The following is a 19,601-nucleotide window of genomic DNA, read 5'->3' on the forward strand; positions in this document are numbered from 1 at the left end:
TAGAAGCATACTTAAAGAAAGTTGAGTTTTTCATTCATTTTAAATGTCCTATTGGATGAATGCATCGTCATAGCTCATGAAGATAACGCTCAAAGTTCAAAGATGGAACTTGAAGGATGCCATCTCTGCTACCATGGATTTTGACAGATAGAGACTGCTGGGAGATGGAAATCTTGATCTATGTATTGCTTTAAAAATGACACCCAGCATCTTAAATTACATCCGTAAGTCAACTGGCAACTAGTGCAGCTCTTATAGTTTTGATTTTTCTCCAGGGAAACAGAGAACTACTCTTAAATTACATGAGCCATTATGTTGTGGGTCAACTGTACTTTCTGGATGATCTTCAAGGGTGGACCCACATAGAATTCCATAGGCCAAATGAGGCATGGCCTAAGGCATGAGTAGCACTTCTTGGTCCCAAAATTTGATACCACTGAAATACTGTATAGGACTTGTGCAAAAACTTTCTAACCACAACTCATCTGCTCCTTGACTAAGAGCTATGAGCCCAGGATGAACTACAAGTTGTGAAATAGTTTAATTTGAAAGAACACAACACCATCTAGAATAAAGAAGAAATATCACTGGCCTCAGCTTTCAAATCACAACCAGTCATCTTGCCAAGATTGAGTCTGTTCCTCTCCAGAGAAATCCATTCAGTCTCTGGGATGGTACCCCAACAGCATCCATTTGGCTTAGGACCAAAATATACACCAAAATACTATTCACATACAATTGATACTATATGCGATGCTGGCAGATAATCCCTTCCATGGGCTTTATCTAACTGCTAAGTAGAAGTGAGAAAATAGAGCCATAATGCAGAGTTCAAAAATCCAACTCACTGACTGTATCTAGAGGAAGGAGGACAACCACCGCAAAACAGTGCCTTCATCCAGACATGATCAAAAGAGACACAATGATTGAATTTATAGATTAAGTAGGATAGGAAGTCTGCACTCCCTACTCCAGTTCCTCTGCTTGTCATCCAAAAGAATGATTAGGGATTCCAATCTTGAATTTGGACTGAAATACATTGATATCTTGTTGATGATGTGTATAGGACTGATATAAGAAGAAAAAATAGAGGATCATCTATTTCTCTTTTCTCCCCTCTCTCCAATTGATTTACTGTTGAAAAGCCCTGGTTTCAGCAGCCATATTATTCAATTTGAAATAAGACCACAGTATGATATTAGCTATGTACTCTGCTTCTTGGCTCTTTAGATAACATATAGTTTGCTGTTACATATGATAGTCTGGAATTTGGAAGCTGAATGAATATCATATTATCCAGGCAATTGAACATTTTTAGAAATCTCAAATGCATACTTTTGAGAATCAAATTTAGTAATTGCTCCAGTTAGAATGACAGTGTGCCACCAGATACATCAGTAAAATATGTGTTCAAATTGACTAAATTCAGCATATAATGGGCACATATCATACCCACACACATCCACAGACATACGCATACGCATACCCAGACACATACCATATACCCAGATAGCATATCTACAGTGAAAAATCTATAAATCCGCTGGAAGATAGCAAGACAGTCTCTGTACCTCCTTGTTTTCATTTACTTGTTCTCAGTATTTTGGAGCCCAGATATAGTGGTACAAGAAAGAGGGTGATGGAGTGAGAAAGAGAGAGAGATCTTGATATTCTACTTCATTTTCTCTCATTTTATTGAATGATTTCCTTTTACTTTGAGGGCAACAGCAAAAAATAATAGTATTTTTGCAGTGGCTGCAAAACCTACTTCAGGTTTTGATACTATCATGGATGTAACTGATGGAGTAGGTCACGGGTGTCAAACTCGCCATATCACATTGCCATCATGTGATGTATCATGACATTTTCCCCCTTGTGGAGCTGGGGAGGGTGTGGCCTGTGTGTGACGCATCTGGCCCGCGGGCCGCCAGTTTGACACCCCTAGCATAGGTCATCGAAAGATTTTACAGTAGAAAAGCAATGCAATACAGTCTCCCCCATACAATACATATTTTTTTTACATGGTCAGTGAAATATGACAGTGAAACTTTGCCAGTGAAATATGATTATTTTTTTCCTTTATATTTTCAAAAGCTTAATATCATCTTAACAAAGATGAGAGGGAAAAGGTGGTATTTCTTCTGAGGACAGATATTTCGTCCAGATATTTTTCTAACATTTTTTTTAGAAACACACACACACACACCCTGGTGCAGATATACTTGATATAATTGAGATGACAGAGAGATCTGCACCTTTAAAAATTAAACTGCAAATAGATCTCTTCTAGTTTGTTTGTTTGTTTTTAAACTATTTTTAAAAAATCCTGTCAGAATGAGCTTTTGCAATCAGTTTCTTCCTTGGTCCCAAAGGTGCTTTTTCAAGAAGCAACTGGACTTCCTTGTTTTTCTTTGAAGATGTTTTGTATCTCATCTGAGAAGTGTCTTCAGCTCTGACTGGATGGTGGGGAATGGAAGGATTGAAGCCACAGACTCTAAAAAAATGCAAATGACCAGCTGTCTGCAAGGGGTGTAAAATAAATCCTTCCAGAGCTCTGACTGGATGGTGGGGAATGGAAGGATTTATTTTACACCCCTTGCAGACAGCTGGTCATTTGCATTTTTTTAGAGTCTGTGGCTTCAATCCTTCCATTCTTGAATGAGAAGCAAAACATCTTCAAAGAAAAACCAGCAAGTCCAGTTGCCTCTTGAAAAAAAGCACCTTTGGGACAACCAGGACCTGGATGATGGAGAACTTCCATAGACATTTAGCTTCTTCCTTTCTTCAGCACTTTCTGCAATGGACAGAAAAATGTACATGATTGCATGGCCATTCAATAAGTGTAAAAAAAAAGACTCCCAATTTGCAAACGCTACTATAGGTACTAAGTCATTTAAAAGTTAAAAGAAGATGGAACAAATTTCTTAGCCACCTTCTGCTTTTTAGATAGTTAAGAACACCAATCTTCTAATGCATATTTTGTTTTCCTAGTATAGAAGAACGATATTAGTTGGACTTTCTCCTGTTGAAGGTTACATAATATGAATCCATTTGTTTCCATCAGAACATATTGTAGAAATATTTTTAGTCCATAATAACTATTGAAAATAGACAAGTCTTCAAGACTTGGGATACTGAAGAAGATCACAAGAAGTTGTCTTCTTCCTAATAACATTTTGTTCCCTTTTCAGAGGCCCATTTTTTCATATAGAGGGCTCTAAAATTAGCTTCATACTCACTCAATAAACTTAAAATATGGTCTTGTTTGTAAAAGTTGGTAAGGAACCCAATCCATCAAGAAGCTCATTCATTCTTCATATCACAATGAGATACAAAGATAAGAGCATTTTAGATTATAGTGCTTGCATTTAGTCATGGACCGTAAAGACATCCTATTTATTTAAGATGAGACAATAGCAAAAGGGGAGGGAACAGCTAGAAACAAACAAGAATTTTCATTTGGAAAATCATAATATTTTGCATTAAATATTCATTATTATTCAATACCATCCTATGTGAAATTTGACTTCTATATTCATTTAAAAAACAGTGTTATATGTACCTTCATAGATGAGGAAATGTAAGGTTGTCTAGGAAAATAAATAGTTGCATATTTGCAGAGACTCTAAAAAGAACCATTAGCGCTGATTAACACTTTGTACCCATCTAAGTGATTTAGGGCTGGGGTTAAGGGTTAGCAGCTGTAGGACTAACCTGAAATATTGTAAGTTTAAGCAAATAACATTTTTCAAAAGAATGTGAATAATAACTTACGCTCTCCATGCCACATCTTTAATAAGGCAGGCTGTGGGCACGAGCAATAAACCGATCCAGAAGTGTCCACATCTCAATACCATTCCTGCCTGTAAAATGTAATGAAAAACAGAACATTAATTATACATGACACTTTTTTTGGTGGACTGAAATGAAAGAGTAAGATGAGATCATTGTTAAGAAAGCTATAGTATAAATCCTGAACTCTGAAGATGTTCCTTAGTCAAATTTCTTTGTCTTTGGAGGGACAAATCTAACATCAACATTTTCCTGCAGCAATGCAACACTACTATCTAACCTCTGATATTGAAAGTCACGAAAGGACCATTTTCTAAATGCATTCTAGATAAGAATAGCTCTCCTGAGAGCTTTACAGAAGAAAGGAAGGTCTTAGTGGTAATGCCAATAGGACTTTGAATAAGGAAATTTCTTTGCAATGGATATTCCCAGTGTATAATGTTTAGTAAGACGGCACAGGTTATAGAATAGAATAGAATAGAATAGAATAGAATAGAATAGAATAGAATAGAATAGAATAGAAAATTGAATCAGGGGTGGAATTCTACCGGTTCTGTCCGGATCTGTAGAATTGGTAGCTCTGAAGAGCAGCAAACATAGAACCAGTTCTATGTCTGCTGCTGTTTTGGCCTGCCCGGGCTCTTACCTGACCTTTATTTCCTGGTTTTTCAACCTCAGCTGCCTTGCGAGGCACAGTTGCAGTTGAAAAAGCAGGAAAAAAGTGCTTTCTCAAATGCTGCTTCCCCGCACGCAGCACCGCTCAGCTGTCCAGGAAGCAAGCTGACGAAGATTTACATGTGTGCACAGCATGCAGGGAAGCAAACTGTAAATCACTGAACTGGTAGTTAAACTGTCGCATCTCACCCCTGAATAGAATAGAATAGTACAGAATAACAGAGTTGGAAGGGACCATTGAAGGTCTTCTAGTCCAACCCCTGGCTCAGGCAGGAAACCCAAACCATTTCAGACAAATGGTTGTCCAGTCTTGTCTTAAAAACTTCCAGTGTTGGAGCATTCACAACTTCTGGAGACAAGTTGTTCCACTGCTTAATTGTGCTAACTGTCAGGAAATTTATTCTTAGTTCTAGGTTGCTTCTCTCCTTGATCAGTTTCCACCCATTGCTTCTTGTCCTACCCTCAAGTGCTTTGGAGAATAGCTTAACTCCCTCTTTTTTGTGGCAGCCCCTGAGATATCAGAACACTACTATCATGTCACCCCTAGCCCTTCTTTTCATCAAACTAGACATACCTAGTTCCAGCAACCATTCTTTATATGCTTTAGCCTCCAGCTCCATAATCAGGGGTGAGATTCTACCAGTTCGCACCTATTTGTTAGAGCCAGTTGTTAACATTCTAAGCAGTTCAGAGAACCGGTTGTAAGAAGAAATTACTGGCCTAATCCAGTAAGGAAGGCAGGAAAGAAACATTCTGGTGTTGCTTACAGAAGCTGCCTCTCCGTTAACCCTTTTTACATTCTTGGCAGGACTAGACTTCTTGTCTCAGGAACTTCTCAGGGTTTTCCCCCCCCTCCTTTGCTGGTACTTTGCTTGTGTGGAGTGACCATTCAAAGTTACAATGGCACTGAAAAAGTGACTTATGACAATTTTTCACACTTATGACTGTTGCAGCATCCCCACAGTCATGAGAGGCCAGGAGAGGAGATGCGTGCCTCGATGTGAGTGATATTAAGTTGGCCATATAACATGACCACCAAGCCACGCCCACCAACTAAGCCATGCCTACAGAACCGGTTGTTAAAAATTTTGAACACCACCCCTGTCCCTAATCATCTTTGTTCTTCTTCTCTGCACTCTTTCTTAAATCTCAACATCTTTTTTACATTGTGGTGACCAAAACTGGATGCAGTATTCCAAGTGTGCCCTTACCAAGGCATTATAAAGTTGTATTATGGTAATTACAAATGGTAAGATGGCTCTTGATAGCACATCAGCATTTCTCATATTATCTTATCAATATAAATGTTCACTTATAAAGATAATATATTCCTTGGGATTATTCCAGGACAGAATAGCTCTGTATATTAAAAAGTTTGACTTTTAGGAGGAAAGGCAGAGGTATGCTTGGTTATAGCAAATATTTAATCACTTAAGGTTCTTTCTCCAGCAAACTGATCATTTTTCTGGTCTCACAAGTATAGTGCAATGTTAACTCTGCTAACTAAATGGGCAGTTATAGAGCCTAGAGCTGATACGGAAGAACATATGTTGGATAAATCAGTAAGGATTTTAAATAGATCTCTGGATTGCTGAGAGACTGATGTATCTTATACCAGCTTTTTCCAGGCTAATGTTTTCCAGATGTCTGGACTATTTTCAGTGTAAAATTAATGTAGTTTGATACATCTAGAGAATACCAATTTGGGAAAGACTCATATTAGAATATGATAGTTTTATTTGGATGTTTTGCTGGAAGGGGATCATTTTACAATTCATGTATGTTTAGCCTTAAAACTGTAGCTGGTCCACAACCAGGTAATTTTCAAAATATTTACCAGTTTCCTGAGCTTAATTCTTTGTGCTGTTAGTGGAATGGCAGAGATATGGCAAATTTGGTAGCACAATTAAATATGTTAAGACATTTAGTGAAACTCTGGAACACACTACACAAACAGGAAGTAAATGTATTCTAAAAGTAGAATCACTTTCAATATTTTGGATCCGGCCATGTAATTAAACCACATATTCTTCTAGTTTTTAATCAGTAAAACTACCTATTGCTCAATAAAATACATAGAAAGAATATTAAAGGGTTAGGATGAGTTACATACTTTTCTTTCCTTGCTGTTTAATGAATTCATTTCATTGTTTTAAAATAATGCTACTAATGTCTATACTATTTTTATAATCCACTCGAGAATTATATTTACATTAATACATATTTCAAGAAAAATAAAAAAATCTTCTCCAGACTTATCAAAGCCAAATGTGGAAAAAATGCCATATTTACATGTAGAATTGGTGTCATAGATTTCAACATAAATTAAATAAGTAAATATTCATAATTTACAGAAGAAAGCCTAGTGTAAATCTCTCTGTCTGTGTGTATACTGTATGTATACTGTATGTATGTATGTATGTATGTATGTATGTATGTATGTATGTATACACACACATATACACACACTGTATGTATGTGTGTGTGTCAGTGGTAGGATCCAATTTTTTTTACTACCGGTTCTGTGGGCGTGGCGTGGCTTGGTGGGCATGGCAGGGAAGGATACTATAAACTCTCCATTCCCTCCCCACTCCAGGGGAAGGATACTGCAAAATCCCATTCCCTCCCCACCCCACTAACCTGCTTTCCAGCTCTGTTCTCCTGTGCAGGGCAACAAAAGAAGACCCAGCCGATCAGCTGGGACTCGGGAGGCAGAGAATAGATGGGGCAGGGCCAGTCAGAGGTGGTATTTGCTGGTTCTCCGAACTATTCAAAATTTCCGCTACCGGTTCTCCAGAACTGGTCAGAACCTGCTGAATACCACCGTGTGTGTGTGTGTGTGTGTGTGTGTGTGTGTGTGTGTGTGTGTGTTATATATATGTATGTATGTATGTATGTATGTATGTATGTATGTTTTCTGAGGTTCTCGCGGGTATTTGTATGTGGATCTTTGGCTATTCAGGTTTTCTCCAGCGTAAAATTGGAAGTATCTGACAGGCGTTTTGATGAAGTCTCATTCATCATCTTCAGGCTTGTGTCTTCGGCACAAGCCTGTGCTTACTCTGAGAAGCACAGAGCCGAAGACACAAGCCTGAAGATGATGAATGAGACTTCATCGAAACGTTGCCTAGATACTTCCAATTTTACACGGGAGAAAACCCGAATAACCAAAGATACACACACACACACACACATATATAAACCATACCGTAAAACTCCTCCCCACAATTTAAGAGCTGTGTTAGCACAGTGGTTAGTATGCAGTATTGCAGGCTAATTCAGCCTTCCATCCTTCCGAGGTCAGTAAAATGAAGGTCCAGATTGTTGAAGGCAATATACTGACTCTGTAAACCACTCAGAGAGAGTTTACAAAGCACTATGAAACAATATGGAAGTCTAAGTGCTATTGCTATTGGCATGTTTGGTGAGAACACATGGACATATATAGGCAGAGATACTTTCCATATCACAAGAGCAATCTTTACACTTTGCCTCTGTAATGGATTGCTTTTCAGAGATATGTGTGGTAGTTGTACTTATGTTCTTTTCTTTACACCTGACATAGATAACCTTTTCCTATACATTTTGGAGTACTGTGAGCCTCCTCTAACAAAGATTCTACTTGAAACTCCGGTTTCTATTAGCCATAGGCAGGAATGGTGGAATTAAGAGTCCAAGCCAATGTTTCTTGACCTGAACAACTTTAAAATATATGGCCTCTTTAACTCTGTTGGCTGAGGAATTCTGGGAATTGAAGTCCACAAATCTTAAATTTGCTAAGGTTGAGTAATACTGGCCCAATACTGGAAAATACCCGACTGCATCTGCCAGCACATTGAGACATAGAAGCTGAGATCTAAAGAGTTCTGAAGATAGCTCGGATTGAACTGGGAACATTTTATCAGTTAAGAGAGGGTTCATTACTGAACTGCAGCTACTCCTTGAAAACACAAATCAAGGCTTTTACCAATTCACTAGAATGCCACCAGCTCTCACCCGTGTGATCCAATTATTGCTTATTTGTAGCAAGTGAACCATATCCTATTTTCTGCTCAGAAAATAGAGGGTATAGTCCTGTACCTCTATTTATAAGACAGAGAAACAGGGATCAAGTGCCAGTCGGGTTCTGAGATGCCAATTTCCCCACAGTATTTCTTGCTTACAGAAGAATACGAATGCAAATTGTTGACTTAGAATTACACATTACTACACATATGTTTCTAATGGGATGCCGCACATTAGCATGATGGAATCTACTTGCCTCCATAAATCATTAAACTTTTTTCTGCTGGTAGGATTTCAGTGGAGGTTTGCTCCAGCCCTAACTGGAAAACCAATAGGTTGAAGCTGAAATCTCTGGCCTAGAGAGCAAGTGCTCCATTATTGAGTCACATCTCCTTTTCACATATTCTGTCCCTTTTCATCCTTGTTCATTTTTGCTCTAATTACTATCACAAGTTCTAAAAATCCTTTTGTGCCATAAAAATAAAGTTGTAATACCTTACAACTTAATAAAAAATTTAATCAGAAGGGGGGAGAAATAGCAGAAACGTAGGTGCATACTTATGTGTCATTTTTAAAAAATGGGCTCCCCAATCTATCTTATGCTGTACTACTTCTACTTATAACATTGAACACATATATTTTACAATGGGAAATGTCACAACAAGAGACTGGAAAGAGGATCACATACCTTGAAAAGACACCTTACCACAAACATTTGTAGGAGCCAATTTTTAAAAAAAAAAACATTGAAAATAAAAATACATAAGATACTATCAGATTTTAAGCAAAGATAAATTTATAAGATTATTGAAGGCAAATGGCTTCATAGGACTGTTTGTCTAAAATTATGCTAGAAAGAAAATGAGAACTGACATACAAGCAGTATCTACATGGATCTCAATTTTTGAAATGTTCAATATTTAATTTCTGAGAAAAATATTTCTTATCCATACATATTAGTTCTCAAAACTTTTTTATTATTATATTCCGGACATAGTCAGAGTTACTGTGTAGGAAATATTATACTACCAGATTCCTGGAACAACTCTGATCAGGAACTAGTTGGTCCCAAGAGCCAACGATATCAGCACATAAGAGAACAGAACATATATAATCAACAAAAATCATGTTTTGTCTGGCAAAATATCATAAATATACAGTATAATATTTTTAGTTACCCACCATTCATGATAGCTGAAAATATTTTTACATAGAAACAATGTACAGTGGAACTTAATTCAGCTCTATTTGCTCTACTAAAATACATTTATGATTCTCTTTCTATACTATTCTCCTAATGCATAATTATCTTAAGTTCCAAGTACATTTTAAAGAATGTCCAGATAGTTTTTTCTTGTGCAGCAGAGAAGTCAATCACAATACTCCCTGACATCTTGATTATTTTGACTAAATCATTCTTCAAATTGCTGCATGTATATCCAATCTCATCCAGAAATATTACATTCCATTGTAAATTGGACTTAAAAGCAATCTAATTCAGTTGCCTGGGTTTGTCCTTACATCAATAAGAATTCTATCCTTGAACACCTCTCAAACTTTCACTAAGGTGGTACATTTCAGGATGTAAGAAACAATTGTGACTCTCACAAACCAATAATTGTAGGCCTTGGTTTGGGAGAAAAGAGGAGGAAGAAATCTAATAGGTTTACTATTTATGTTTCCCTTCTAATTAACATTACTAGGAAAAACACTGGGTGGGAATATTTAATAGAAGTTGCAGTGCAACCTGTTCTCTAGAACTCTAGGTACCTTACTTTGTACCTTTACAATTAATGACTTCCACAAGGACATAGGTCCAAAGCCTTTCTGAAGCCTTCATCATAATCCCCAACATCTGTTCCATCTTCACTTCAGGCCAACTGTGGGAATTGCTTGTCAACAGCTGCACAGATGAGTAGATACATAAACACCTATGTCACTCAGCCCTGTGATTTCAGCTGAGAATTCTGAATAAAAAGCAAGTTTCTCATTTAAGCTATTCACTATACAGAGGAAGCACCTGTTCAAAAATGTATCCAAAATACATTTTTCACGAGCTTTAAGAAAAGAAAAAGAAGTCCTATAGTTGACTGCACTCTTCAAGGTATGACAAGAACACAACCTATAGCATTCTTACTAAATGAGCCTCATTAATAATATAAATCACTTGCTTTCCTTTATAAATACAGTTGTAAGGCAGTTTTATCTTGGCTATCTGTTGAACTGCAGCTGATGCACATGATCTTTACTGTAGCATGGATAAGCTATAGGTCAGGCAGTTGCTGGTGCATAAATCAACATGGATAAAGGCAAGAGCAATCTGATAGCAAATAATTTCCAAATGCTGCAGCATCCATTTGGTAGCAACAGAATATAAACTATGAATATTCTATCCTCCCTACCAAGTTAGTCATATCCTTTTTCCACCAAGAATTCAGAAATTGTAGGAAACCTGATTTTTCATTTTCAATGTGATCTAGTGGTAAAATGATATAAGAATACTATCCACATGGCAAAATCCATTAATTTGGAGTTAGATGCCAATGGGTAACTCAAAGAACAGAACAATAAGCTACATAACTGCAAGTCATCTCCTGAGAATCATCTCCATGTATAAAATAACACCTGAATATATCCATTAATATTTTACTGCTAATTAATAATAATAAATATATAAGCTGCTTGACTCTCAGTAACATCAGGAGGCTTACAGATTTACAAATTCATCAAATTATAAAGAGATTTCTTTTTTAAAATGCCCTGAAAAACCATAAGTTATTTCACAGATTTTGGACATACTGCAATTTATATCAATTTATTCCCAAAAAGCTTTATGAGGTATAAATAGCCATAAAATGTTTTATTTTCTTGGCAATTGCCTAATTTTATTTTACTTAACCATATCTCATTTACTTTAATTCTATTATTTCTGTTAGGTGTATTTATAGGACTTATGTAACTGCCCATCTACTATACCACTTTTAATAAAACTGTTCTACAAATAAGCTGATTTTTATGCACTGACTTTTATTAATTTTTCTAGTGAAGAAAATGGGCTAGCTAAATCCATTTTGGAAGATCATGGCTTTTCTATGTAAAAGAAATCCATGACAGATTTCTAAATAATCTACTTAGATTTTTAGGCACTCTAGAAATTCATTATCCACACCCCTTTGTAGTAAAATACAGTTATTTTTGAAATGTGGATCCAAATGTAGTCAGAATGGCTGCTCCATTTATGTTTAAGAAAAAGAGATAACAAGCTCTAAGAAATCCTATGGAATGCAGAAATAGAGAAATCTGTAAGAAAAATAACCCAGACAATTTCCTCATAATAAAAAGATGGAAATGCTGAAAGCTCAACATGACCAATAGCCCTTGGATGTTTTTACATTATTGTTATTAAAATTAGGTTGGGAGGACAATAGATAGCTAGAATGGTCTGTGTATGACTGGCATTCTGAACAAAAGCATACAACATTGCAATTTTGTCACTTATCTTAATATTACTAATCTTAATAGCAGTGATACTGGACTGTTGCATGACAAACAATAAATTGTGAACATCATGTGCTATATTCTTAAGCTTCTGTCACCACTGCATAGCTAAAATCCTGAACTTAAAGATGGCAGTGATTTTTTTTTTTATTATTTCCTCCTGCCCTAGAAAATAGGCAAGGCTAAAAAAGAAGTCCAGGAGAAGAATAGGGATTTGAATCTTTTTAACACAACTTTCAACAAGGCTATCAAATCCAGACAAGGAAAACACCAGCACTTTCCATTTCTCCAAATAGACAAATTGCTGTTGTATATATTGCACTGCATATAGAATTGCATTACATATAGATGGAAAATTTACATTGAATTGTACCCTATACAACTGCATTGCATACAATATATAACATTTTGTATGGGATTAAAGAAAGCTGCTCCCACAATCAAACACTTTTAGGGTTTGAAAAATAAAATGCTTCTTTACACACCCATATCACACCCACAGAATACATGATGCATTGGCACATTATTGAACGTATACAGTATCTATTTTTGATCCTGGTACATTGGTAGATATGAGTGGAAGAAAGACAAGAACTGACAACAATTTTGAGTTTAAAAAAATCTTATATTCCTTTGCCTTACATATGGTTATACCATGCTCGTGAACTTTGAGCTGTGAAGAATTTGTGTCAAAAGTCATTTATTCATTTTTGTGTTTCTTAGATAGCAAAGCTCTAAAAAGTGACAGAAAGTTGTAAAAAATAATGATAAGAAACAAAGCACAAAGATTACAAAATTTGGGAGTCTAAATTATCTACATTAATCTGTCATAAGAATGTATACACTGATAAAAATGTTTGACCCAAGCACATTTTATGATTTGAGAAAGGAAATAGTATTATCTCAGGTTATCTATCCCTTACTATCCATCAAAGATGAAAAATGAATTCTTAAGAAAATAATTAGAGAGTGAAGTATGAAAGGGAATGTATGCAAAAGTCATTTAGCCTTCCCAAACAGACCTCTTGATTTGATACTTCAGAAAGACCTTGCCAGCAATTATTTTGTATCAGATTTATGTTATTAATATTTTAGGTCTTGGCTTTGGTAGCTGACAACTTTGTATTCTTTTGAGGCTGTTTTCACTTGCTTAACCTGTAATTGTTTGTTTTTGTAAAAAGAAGAAAGACATAGTCTTTGCTTCAGAGAATAATATTGTGATTAAGACCCAGGAAACCCATGCTCAGGTAAGTTTCACTGAATGCTTAAAAAATACTAGTGCATGTACACACATACACACACGCATACACACATATTGTCCATGTATGGTATGCCATATGCTAAACAAATAAATAAATATATCCAGTAACTGACTGGCAAATGGTTTAGATCAGGAACGTCCAATCTTGGCAACTTTAAAATTTGTGGACTTTAATCCCCAGAACTCCTCAACTAGCATGGCTGGCTAGGGAATTCTGGGAGTCCACAAATCTTAAAGTTGCCAAGGTTGGACACGCCTGGTTTAGATAAGTCATATCAGGAGATTTCTCAATATAGCAGAATGCTTTAAGGCTTTCTTTCCTCCATCTATATGGAGGTGCAATTTAGAAGAAAAAATGAACAACCACACCCATCCCACAAGCATGTAGTAATCTGATTATTCAGATGATGATGTTACCTCTTTAGTTTTATGAGACTTAAACCAGCATTTCAGAAATTTACTTTCTCTACTTTGTAACTAGTATCAGACTTTCCTTATACTTGCAAGGCTATAATAATATTTTTCCCCAAGTTTCCTTTTTAAACAAGGTGAAATTGTGCCCTTGGTGAGTTGTCTCATATGAGTAGCCTTTCAATTTGCCCTAAGCTTGACTATGGCGTTGTTCACTAGAGTATTACAAGAAATATGGAAACTAAAGTTAAACTGGGAGAATTATTTATTTTTTTCTTGTTTGCTGGAAAATATGTCATGAAAAAAATATATCAAGTATTACATGTGATTCCAAGGGTAGGAGAAAGAGTGTTCATATTTTCCATGTAATCAGAAAGATTTTTGGCCTATTTCTTCTTCAGATATTATTCTTCCCTCTCACCATCTCCTGGCTCGTGCAATAAATTCATTTGTTACTCATGATTACAGTAAGGGATTATCAAAGTTATTATTACTTAACTCATTGCAAGTATTCTTCAACTGTTGGGCACAAACATATCCCTGATGATAAGAACACTTTCATCACCAGCATATTTTAAGAAGGATCAGAACAAAAAGAAAGAAACCCAGAATAACAATAGCATAGCACTTAGATTTATATTCCACTTCACAGTGCTTTATATCACTCACTAAGTGGTTTTACAGAATCAGCATATTGCTGCCAACAATCTGGATCCTCATTTTACTAAGCTGGGAAGGATGGAAGGCTAAATCAACCTTGAGCCAGAGAGGACTGAACTCCTGGCTGTGAGCAGTGAGTTAGCCTGCAATACTGCATTCTAACCACTGTCCCACCACAGCTCTTCACTTTTACAAAATGTTTGTCAAGCACATTGCAGTACAAAGATGGATAGTAGTGTAGTAGAAAAATATGTACATAAATGATATTGCCATTGCATCCAAGAGTCAAAACACTATCTGTAATGTAATGTAAATTAAAAAAAGCAGTGGGTCTTCTCCATATAAGCACATGTTTCTATTTTTAGAAATAAAAAGGATTCTGAACTTCCAAATTCTGGGACCCATGGAAAGATGAGATCAGATGAGTTGAGAGCACCAGGGTGCCAAAAGAACTAGAAGATTTAAAGTATCAGTTCTCCACTAAAGACTCAGAATTTTATTTATTTTTATTTATTTGATTTGTCAATTGTTTACAAAATAATAAGTACAAGTGTATACATAGTTGTGAATATATGAAATGGGTACATATAAGAAAAATAAAAAGAATAAGAGAAAGCAATAGGACAGGGACGGTAGGCACGTTGGTGCGCTTTATGCACGCCCCCCTACAGACCTCTTAGGAAAGGGGTGAGGTCAATAGTAGACAGTCTAAGGTTAAAGTTTTTGGGGTTTGGGAAGAGACTACAGAGTCGGGTAGAGTATTCCAGACATTGACCACTCTATTGCTGAAGTCGTATTTCCTGCAATCAAGTTTGGTGCAGTTTACTTTGAGTTTGTATCTGTTGTGTGCTCTTGTGTTGTTATGGTTAAAGCTGAAGTATTCATTGACAGGTAAGACATTGCAATGTATGATTTTATATACCATGCTTAAGTCGGACCGAAGACGGCGTAATTCGAGAATAATTTGGGATGATATGATTCTAATGCTCAGGGGATTTACATGGCTCAATTCAAAGAATTACTAAGCACTCAGTAGCAAAGATAAGACCCTATAAATATTTCAAGTGATTACTCTTTTGGCAACCAAGGAGAATGGTACCATCTTGTCTTCACCTTTTACTTAAATGACAATGACTGGATTTCTCAGTTCGAATTGAAGACAGACTGGGCTGTTTCTGAGGCACCAATCCATTAAATTGGAACATTCTTTGTTCTCATCAATCTGCCTCCAGCAATAATTGTATAAACATTTTGTTCACATGAGGGGCAATAGAGGCTGATGGTAATATTTTATCTCAATCAGCTCCCTGGAGAAATTCAGTGACACAGGATTAATAAATTGTAAAGGTCTGTGCCCAGATAGCATGCTTGAGCTGCCTGTAGAGATGCAGCACAATCTATCTGAAACAGGTCCAAGAAACATTTTTAATAGCTTCTATTAAAGTCTCTTTACGCTGTTGATAAAAGAGTCCAGGCAAATTATTTCCGCTCCTGCTTTCTTGAACTTGGATATGGTCCAAGCCTCCGCTGTAGGACACCAGCTCTTTGGTAACTGTTGCATCGTGAGCAGTTAAAACAGCAATACATTTCTTATTGGCTTCAATCTTAGCCTGGTGCACTTTGAACTGCCTTTTTATCTCACCATATTTCCTCTCGATGTTTTCAACAAAACCACAGGATCTGGAAAAAGAGCTATGAATGAATTTAAAATGACAAGAATCTCTGAATTGTGCTCAAAGAATGACATCAGGTAGCATTTCTAGGGTAAATATAATTCTCTCTTTAGCTCTCATTTCCTCCTGGTGAGTAGGAAGATTGAAAGTCTCATTGACCAAGTCCACTGCAGCCTTATAGAAAGCCACACTGGAGGAGTGAGTGGGTGGCCAGGCTGAACAATACGAGGAAGAGGAAGAAGAGGAGGAGGAGGAGGTTGCTTTTCAAGCCTAGCAGGCATTTTAATTTTCCTCAATTACCAAAAGTGGCAGAAGAAGCAGTTTAATTAGATTTTCAGCTTATCAATTGTCTTCATGTGCAGTCCACAAGCTTTATATTTGCAGCTGATGGAGTGAGAAAATAAATTGTTTCTTAGCGCACCTGCCATCTTGCAGGAATATAAAGGAAGGAAGCTTCTCGGGTTTCCGGATCTGCTGTTCAGCGTGGTACAGAAGCACAGACAATTCTACCATGCTCATTTCATGGGCGGACAACAAGGGATAAATATTTTATTTCTGTATTATCCAGAAATCAATAAAAGAGTAAAGGATAACAATACAGAATATTTGCCTTGGAAACTGGTGAGAGGAAATTTAATAAATCTGAAAGGCTGCCAACTATTTTAAACAATTGAGGGCAGGTGTAGGTATTGCTGGAAGAAATATCCACCTGGTTCAGTTCCAAGTTGGGAGGAAGACACTGGAAACATGGAGGCTGATTGGAAAGATGGCTTAATGGTGAAGCAGAACCATCAAGCGCATGGTTCTGGACAGCTGACCACATGGAGTTGAGAGTGGGTGGCTTTTATACTTTCTCCTGGGCTTTGAACTTGAGCTTTCTGTTCCTGTGCAAGAACATGTATTCTATTGGCTGTTGTCAAACTCCCATGGGGCCATGTGAAGTCAAGTTTGTCTGATATAAGTTTGGTTGAAGTTTGCTGATGCAAAGTCCTTGGAGATTTTGCAATGCAGTGAACTCTGCTTCTAGATAATCCTATCTGGAGGGTCATGTCTTAATCCCATCACCCTGGAGCTGAAGGTCTTTTGTCTTTTGTAGATAGGATGGGCCAGTCTTTCTTAATGGGCACCAAATATCTGCTGGGGGAGCTGGGGCTAAGTTTCTGTCACCCTTAAAATTTCTATTTATCTTTTAGGGGAAATATAATATTCTGCCTTTTTAATATTTCCTAAAATATTTCATTCTTCTGGGAGGGGGTGGCTTCCCACAGTATTTTACATCAGTCAACTCAGAAATGATCTGTTGGTTTGGTGGGTCTCAATTCTTCCAGCTACACATACTTTATTTTTATTTTTATTAATGCCTCTTCTTCTTTTTCATCCCATTTGCAGCTTCAATGAGGAGAAAGAATGTCTTGGTTATAGACATGTCCCTCCAGGGAACCCTAATATTCACATAGTTTTCTTCCTTGATCTTATTTTTTTTCTTTTCTGAATTTTAATATCAATATTTAGTTTTGATAACAATTTTGAAAGGAATGTTTAATAGCATATATTTTGAATGTTTTTCTTTCTTCCATTTTGGTTTGTTATTCAATGATTTTCAGAGGTTAATTTTTACCAAGATTTTCTTTAGCAATAACTTTCATTATTGTTTCAGAATGTTCAATCTTTGAAACTATGGGTATTTGTAATTTAAACCTGGGATCCAGTCTGGTTGCTGCTCCAGCTATATTTTGAGGCAAGAAAAAAGATAGAGCAGATTACCAAAACAGAAATTCAAAATCTGTCAGTGGAGTGATAATTTTAATGACAACATCACCTGATTGTAGAGTTGAACAATTTTTTTTTATTCTGAAGGTCACCATATTATTTTAATATAGTTAAATATAGGCATAATTGGGGGGGTGGATAAATATTTATGGTTCAATTAAAGATAAAGCAAAAATTCATATAATGGTTCTGCTAATCTTTTGGAGTTACAAGTAGATTAGACAATAGTTCATAAAGCTAATGCTGGACACGGCCAGTTTGGTGTAGTGGTTAAGGCACCAGCACAGAAACCAGAAGATTGTGAGTTCTAGTCCTGTCTTAGGCACAAAGCCAGATGAGTGACCCTGGGCCAACCATTCTGTCTCAGCCCTATGAAGGAGGCCAGTGGTGGGATTCAAATAATTTAACAACCGGTTCTTTGCCCTAATGATTTCTTCTAACAACCAGTTCACCAAACTGCTCAGAAAGTTAACAACCAAAGTGGTGCAAACTGGCTGAATTCCACCACTGAAGAATGCTATAGCAAACCACTTCCAAAATCTTGTGAAGAAAAGTTGCAGGGACTTTTCCAAGCAGCTACCAGGAATCAATAATGACTCAAAGGCACACATGCATACATTTACACACACAGACACACAGCTAATGCATTGTATATAGTCATCAAATGCAGGGGTCTAAAGTTTAAGTACTAAGGGTTAGAATACTACTGAGAAGATTTGTAGCTATGTACATATGATGAGTTCCAAATACAATGAAACTGGTGGCATTCTGCTTCTTGGTGGTCAGTTTAAATAAAATTACCACACAGGATATGCACTGTTTAAAAATAGAAGAATAGAAGGAAACTCTTGTGAAACCTCATATAGTGAAGATATATGATAATGTAACATATATATCTTTTGGGGTGTTTAAAAAAAGAAAACTGGATTGTATATTGACTCTGTATTCCTTCCTGCAATATACTGGCCACCAGGATCCAGATAGTAAAGTTAAAGCAAGTGTAAATGTCTATGGGAGATTCTCAGTCATCCAGATCATGGTTGTCCCAAAAGTGTTTTTTCAAGAAGCAGACAGACTTTCTGGTTTTTCTTTGAAGATGTTTCGCTTCTCATTCTTCGCACCTTCAACATAGTCCTTTCAATGGGTCCAAGAAGGCTCCACACATTTGTACCACTCAGGTGACCCTGATGACACAGTTAGATCTTAACAACTCGCTAAAAGAATGCAAATGACCAGCTGTCTGCAAGGAGTATAAATCCTTCCATTCCCCCCCATCCAGTCAAAGCCGAAGAAGCTTCTTGGATGAGAAGCAAAATGTCTTCAAAGAAAAACCAGAAAGTAAATTTGCCTCTCGAAAAAGCATCTTTGGGACAAAGCAAGTGCAAGTGCACTAATCCATTTCCCAGTAAAGGTTTGAACCCCATAGAAAAGATATATGCTATATACACCAGACATAGCTTGAAAAAATAGGTTTTGTATTGTCTCCTAGTGGTCAATATAAATAACAGTTGCTGAGACTTTGGTTGTGGATCTATTATTGAAATCAAAATAACATTTCCAAAAAGAAAATTAGTCCTCAAAGTTGTGCTGTTCTTCTATATATACTCCAAGATTTAATTTACTGATATATGGAGACTTTTTAATCATAACAGCTTTTAATCTAGCCACATGGTACTTGTTCAAGATTGGAGTAGTGTCTAGTACCATTATCATTAGGTCATTTAGTGGAAAAATATAATATATTGGTCTACTTTTAATGTCTGACCATGCATCTATTGTAAGATCACTGATTCTGGAAAAAATATTCCAGCTGCTAGAAAATTGTAATTTTAATAATTCTGTGTTACTATATTTTG

At 36.5% G+C, this 19,601-nt stretch overlaps 1 protein-coding gene across 27 annotated transcripts in view; it reads right to left on the bottom strand.

The window, feature by feature from the left end:
- ATP8A2 (ATPase phospholipid transporting 8A2) overlaps positions 1-19,601 on the bottom strand; it is a 367,147-nt gene that overhangs the window by 17,819 nt on the left and 329,727 nt on the right. For all 27 annotated transcript variants that reach the window (XM_087966309.1, XM_087966285.1, XM_087966283.1 and 24 more), the window contains one exon: positions 3,775-3,863. In XM_087966309.1, the coding sequence (XP_087822435.1) occupies positions 3,775-3,863 (89 nt within the window). The remainder of the gene's footprint in view (positions 1-3,774; positions 3,864-19,601) is intronic.

The sequence above is a fragment of the Notechis scutatus genome, chromosome 5 (genome assembly GCF_049901735.1).
Source record: "Notechis scutatus isolate UNSWTSFEM ecotype Mainland chromosome 5, rNotScu1.2, whole genome shotgun sequence".
NCBI classification, from domain to species: Eukaryota; Metazoa; Chordata; class Lepidosauria; order Squamata; family Elapidae; genus Notechis; species Notechis scutatus.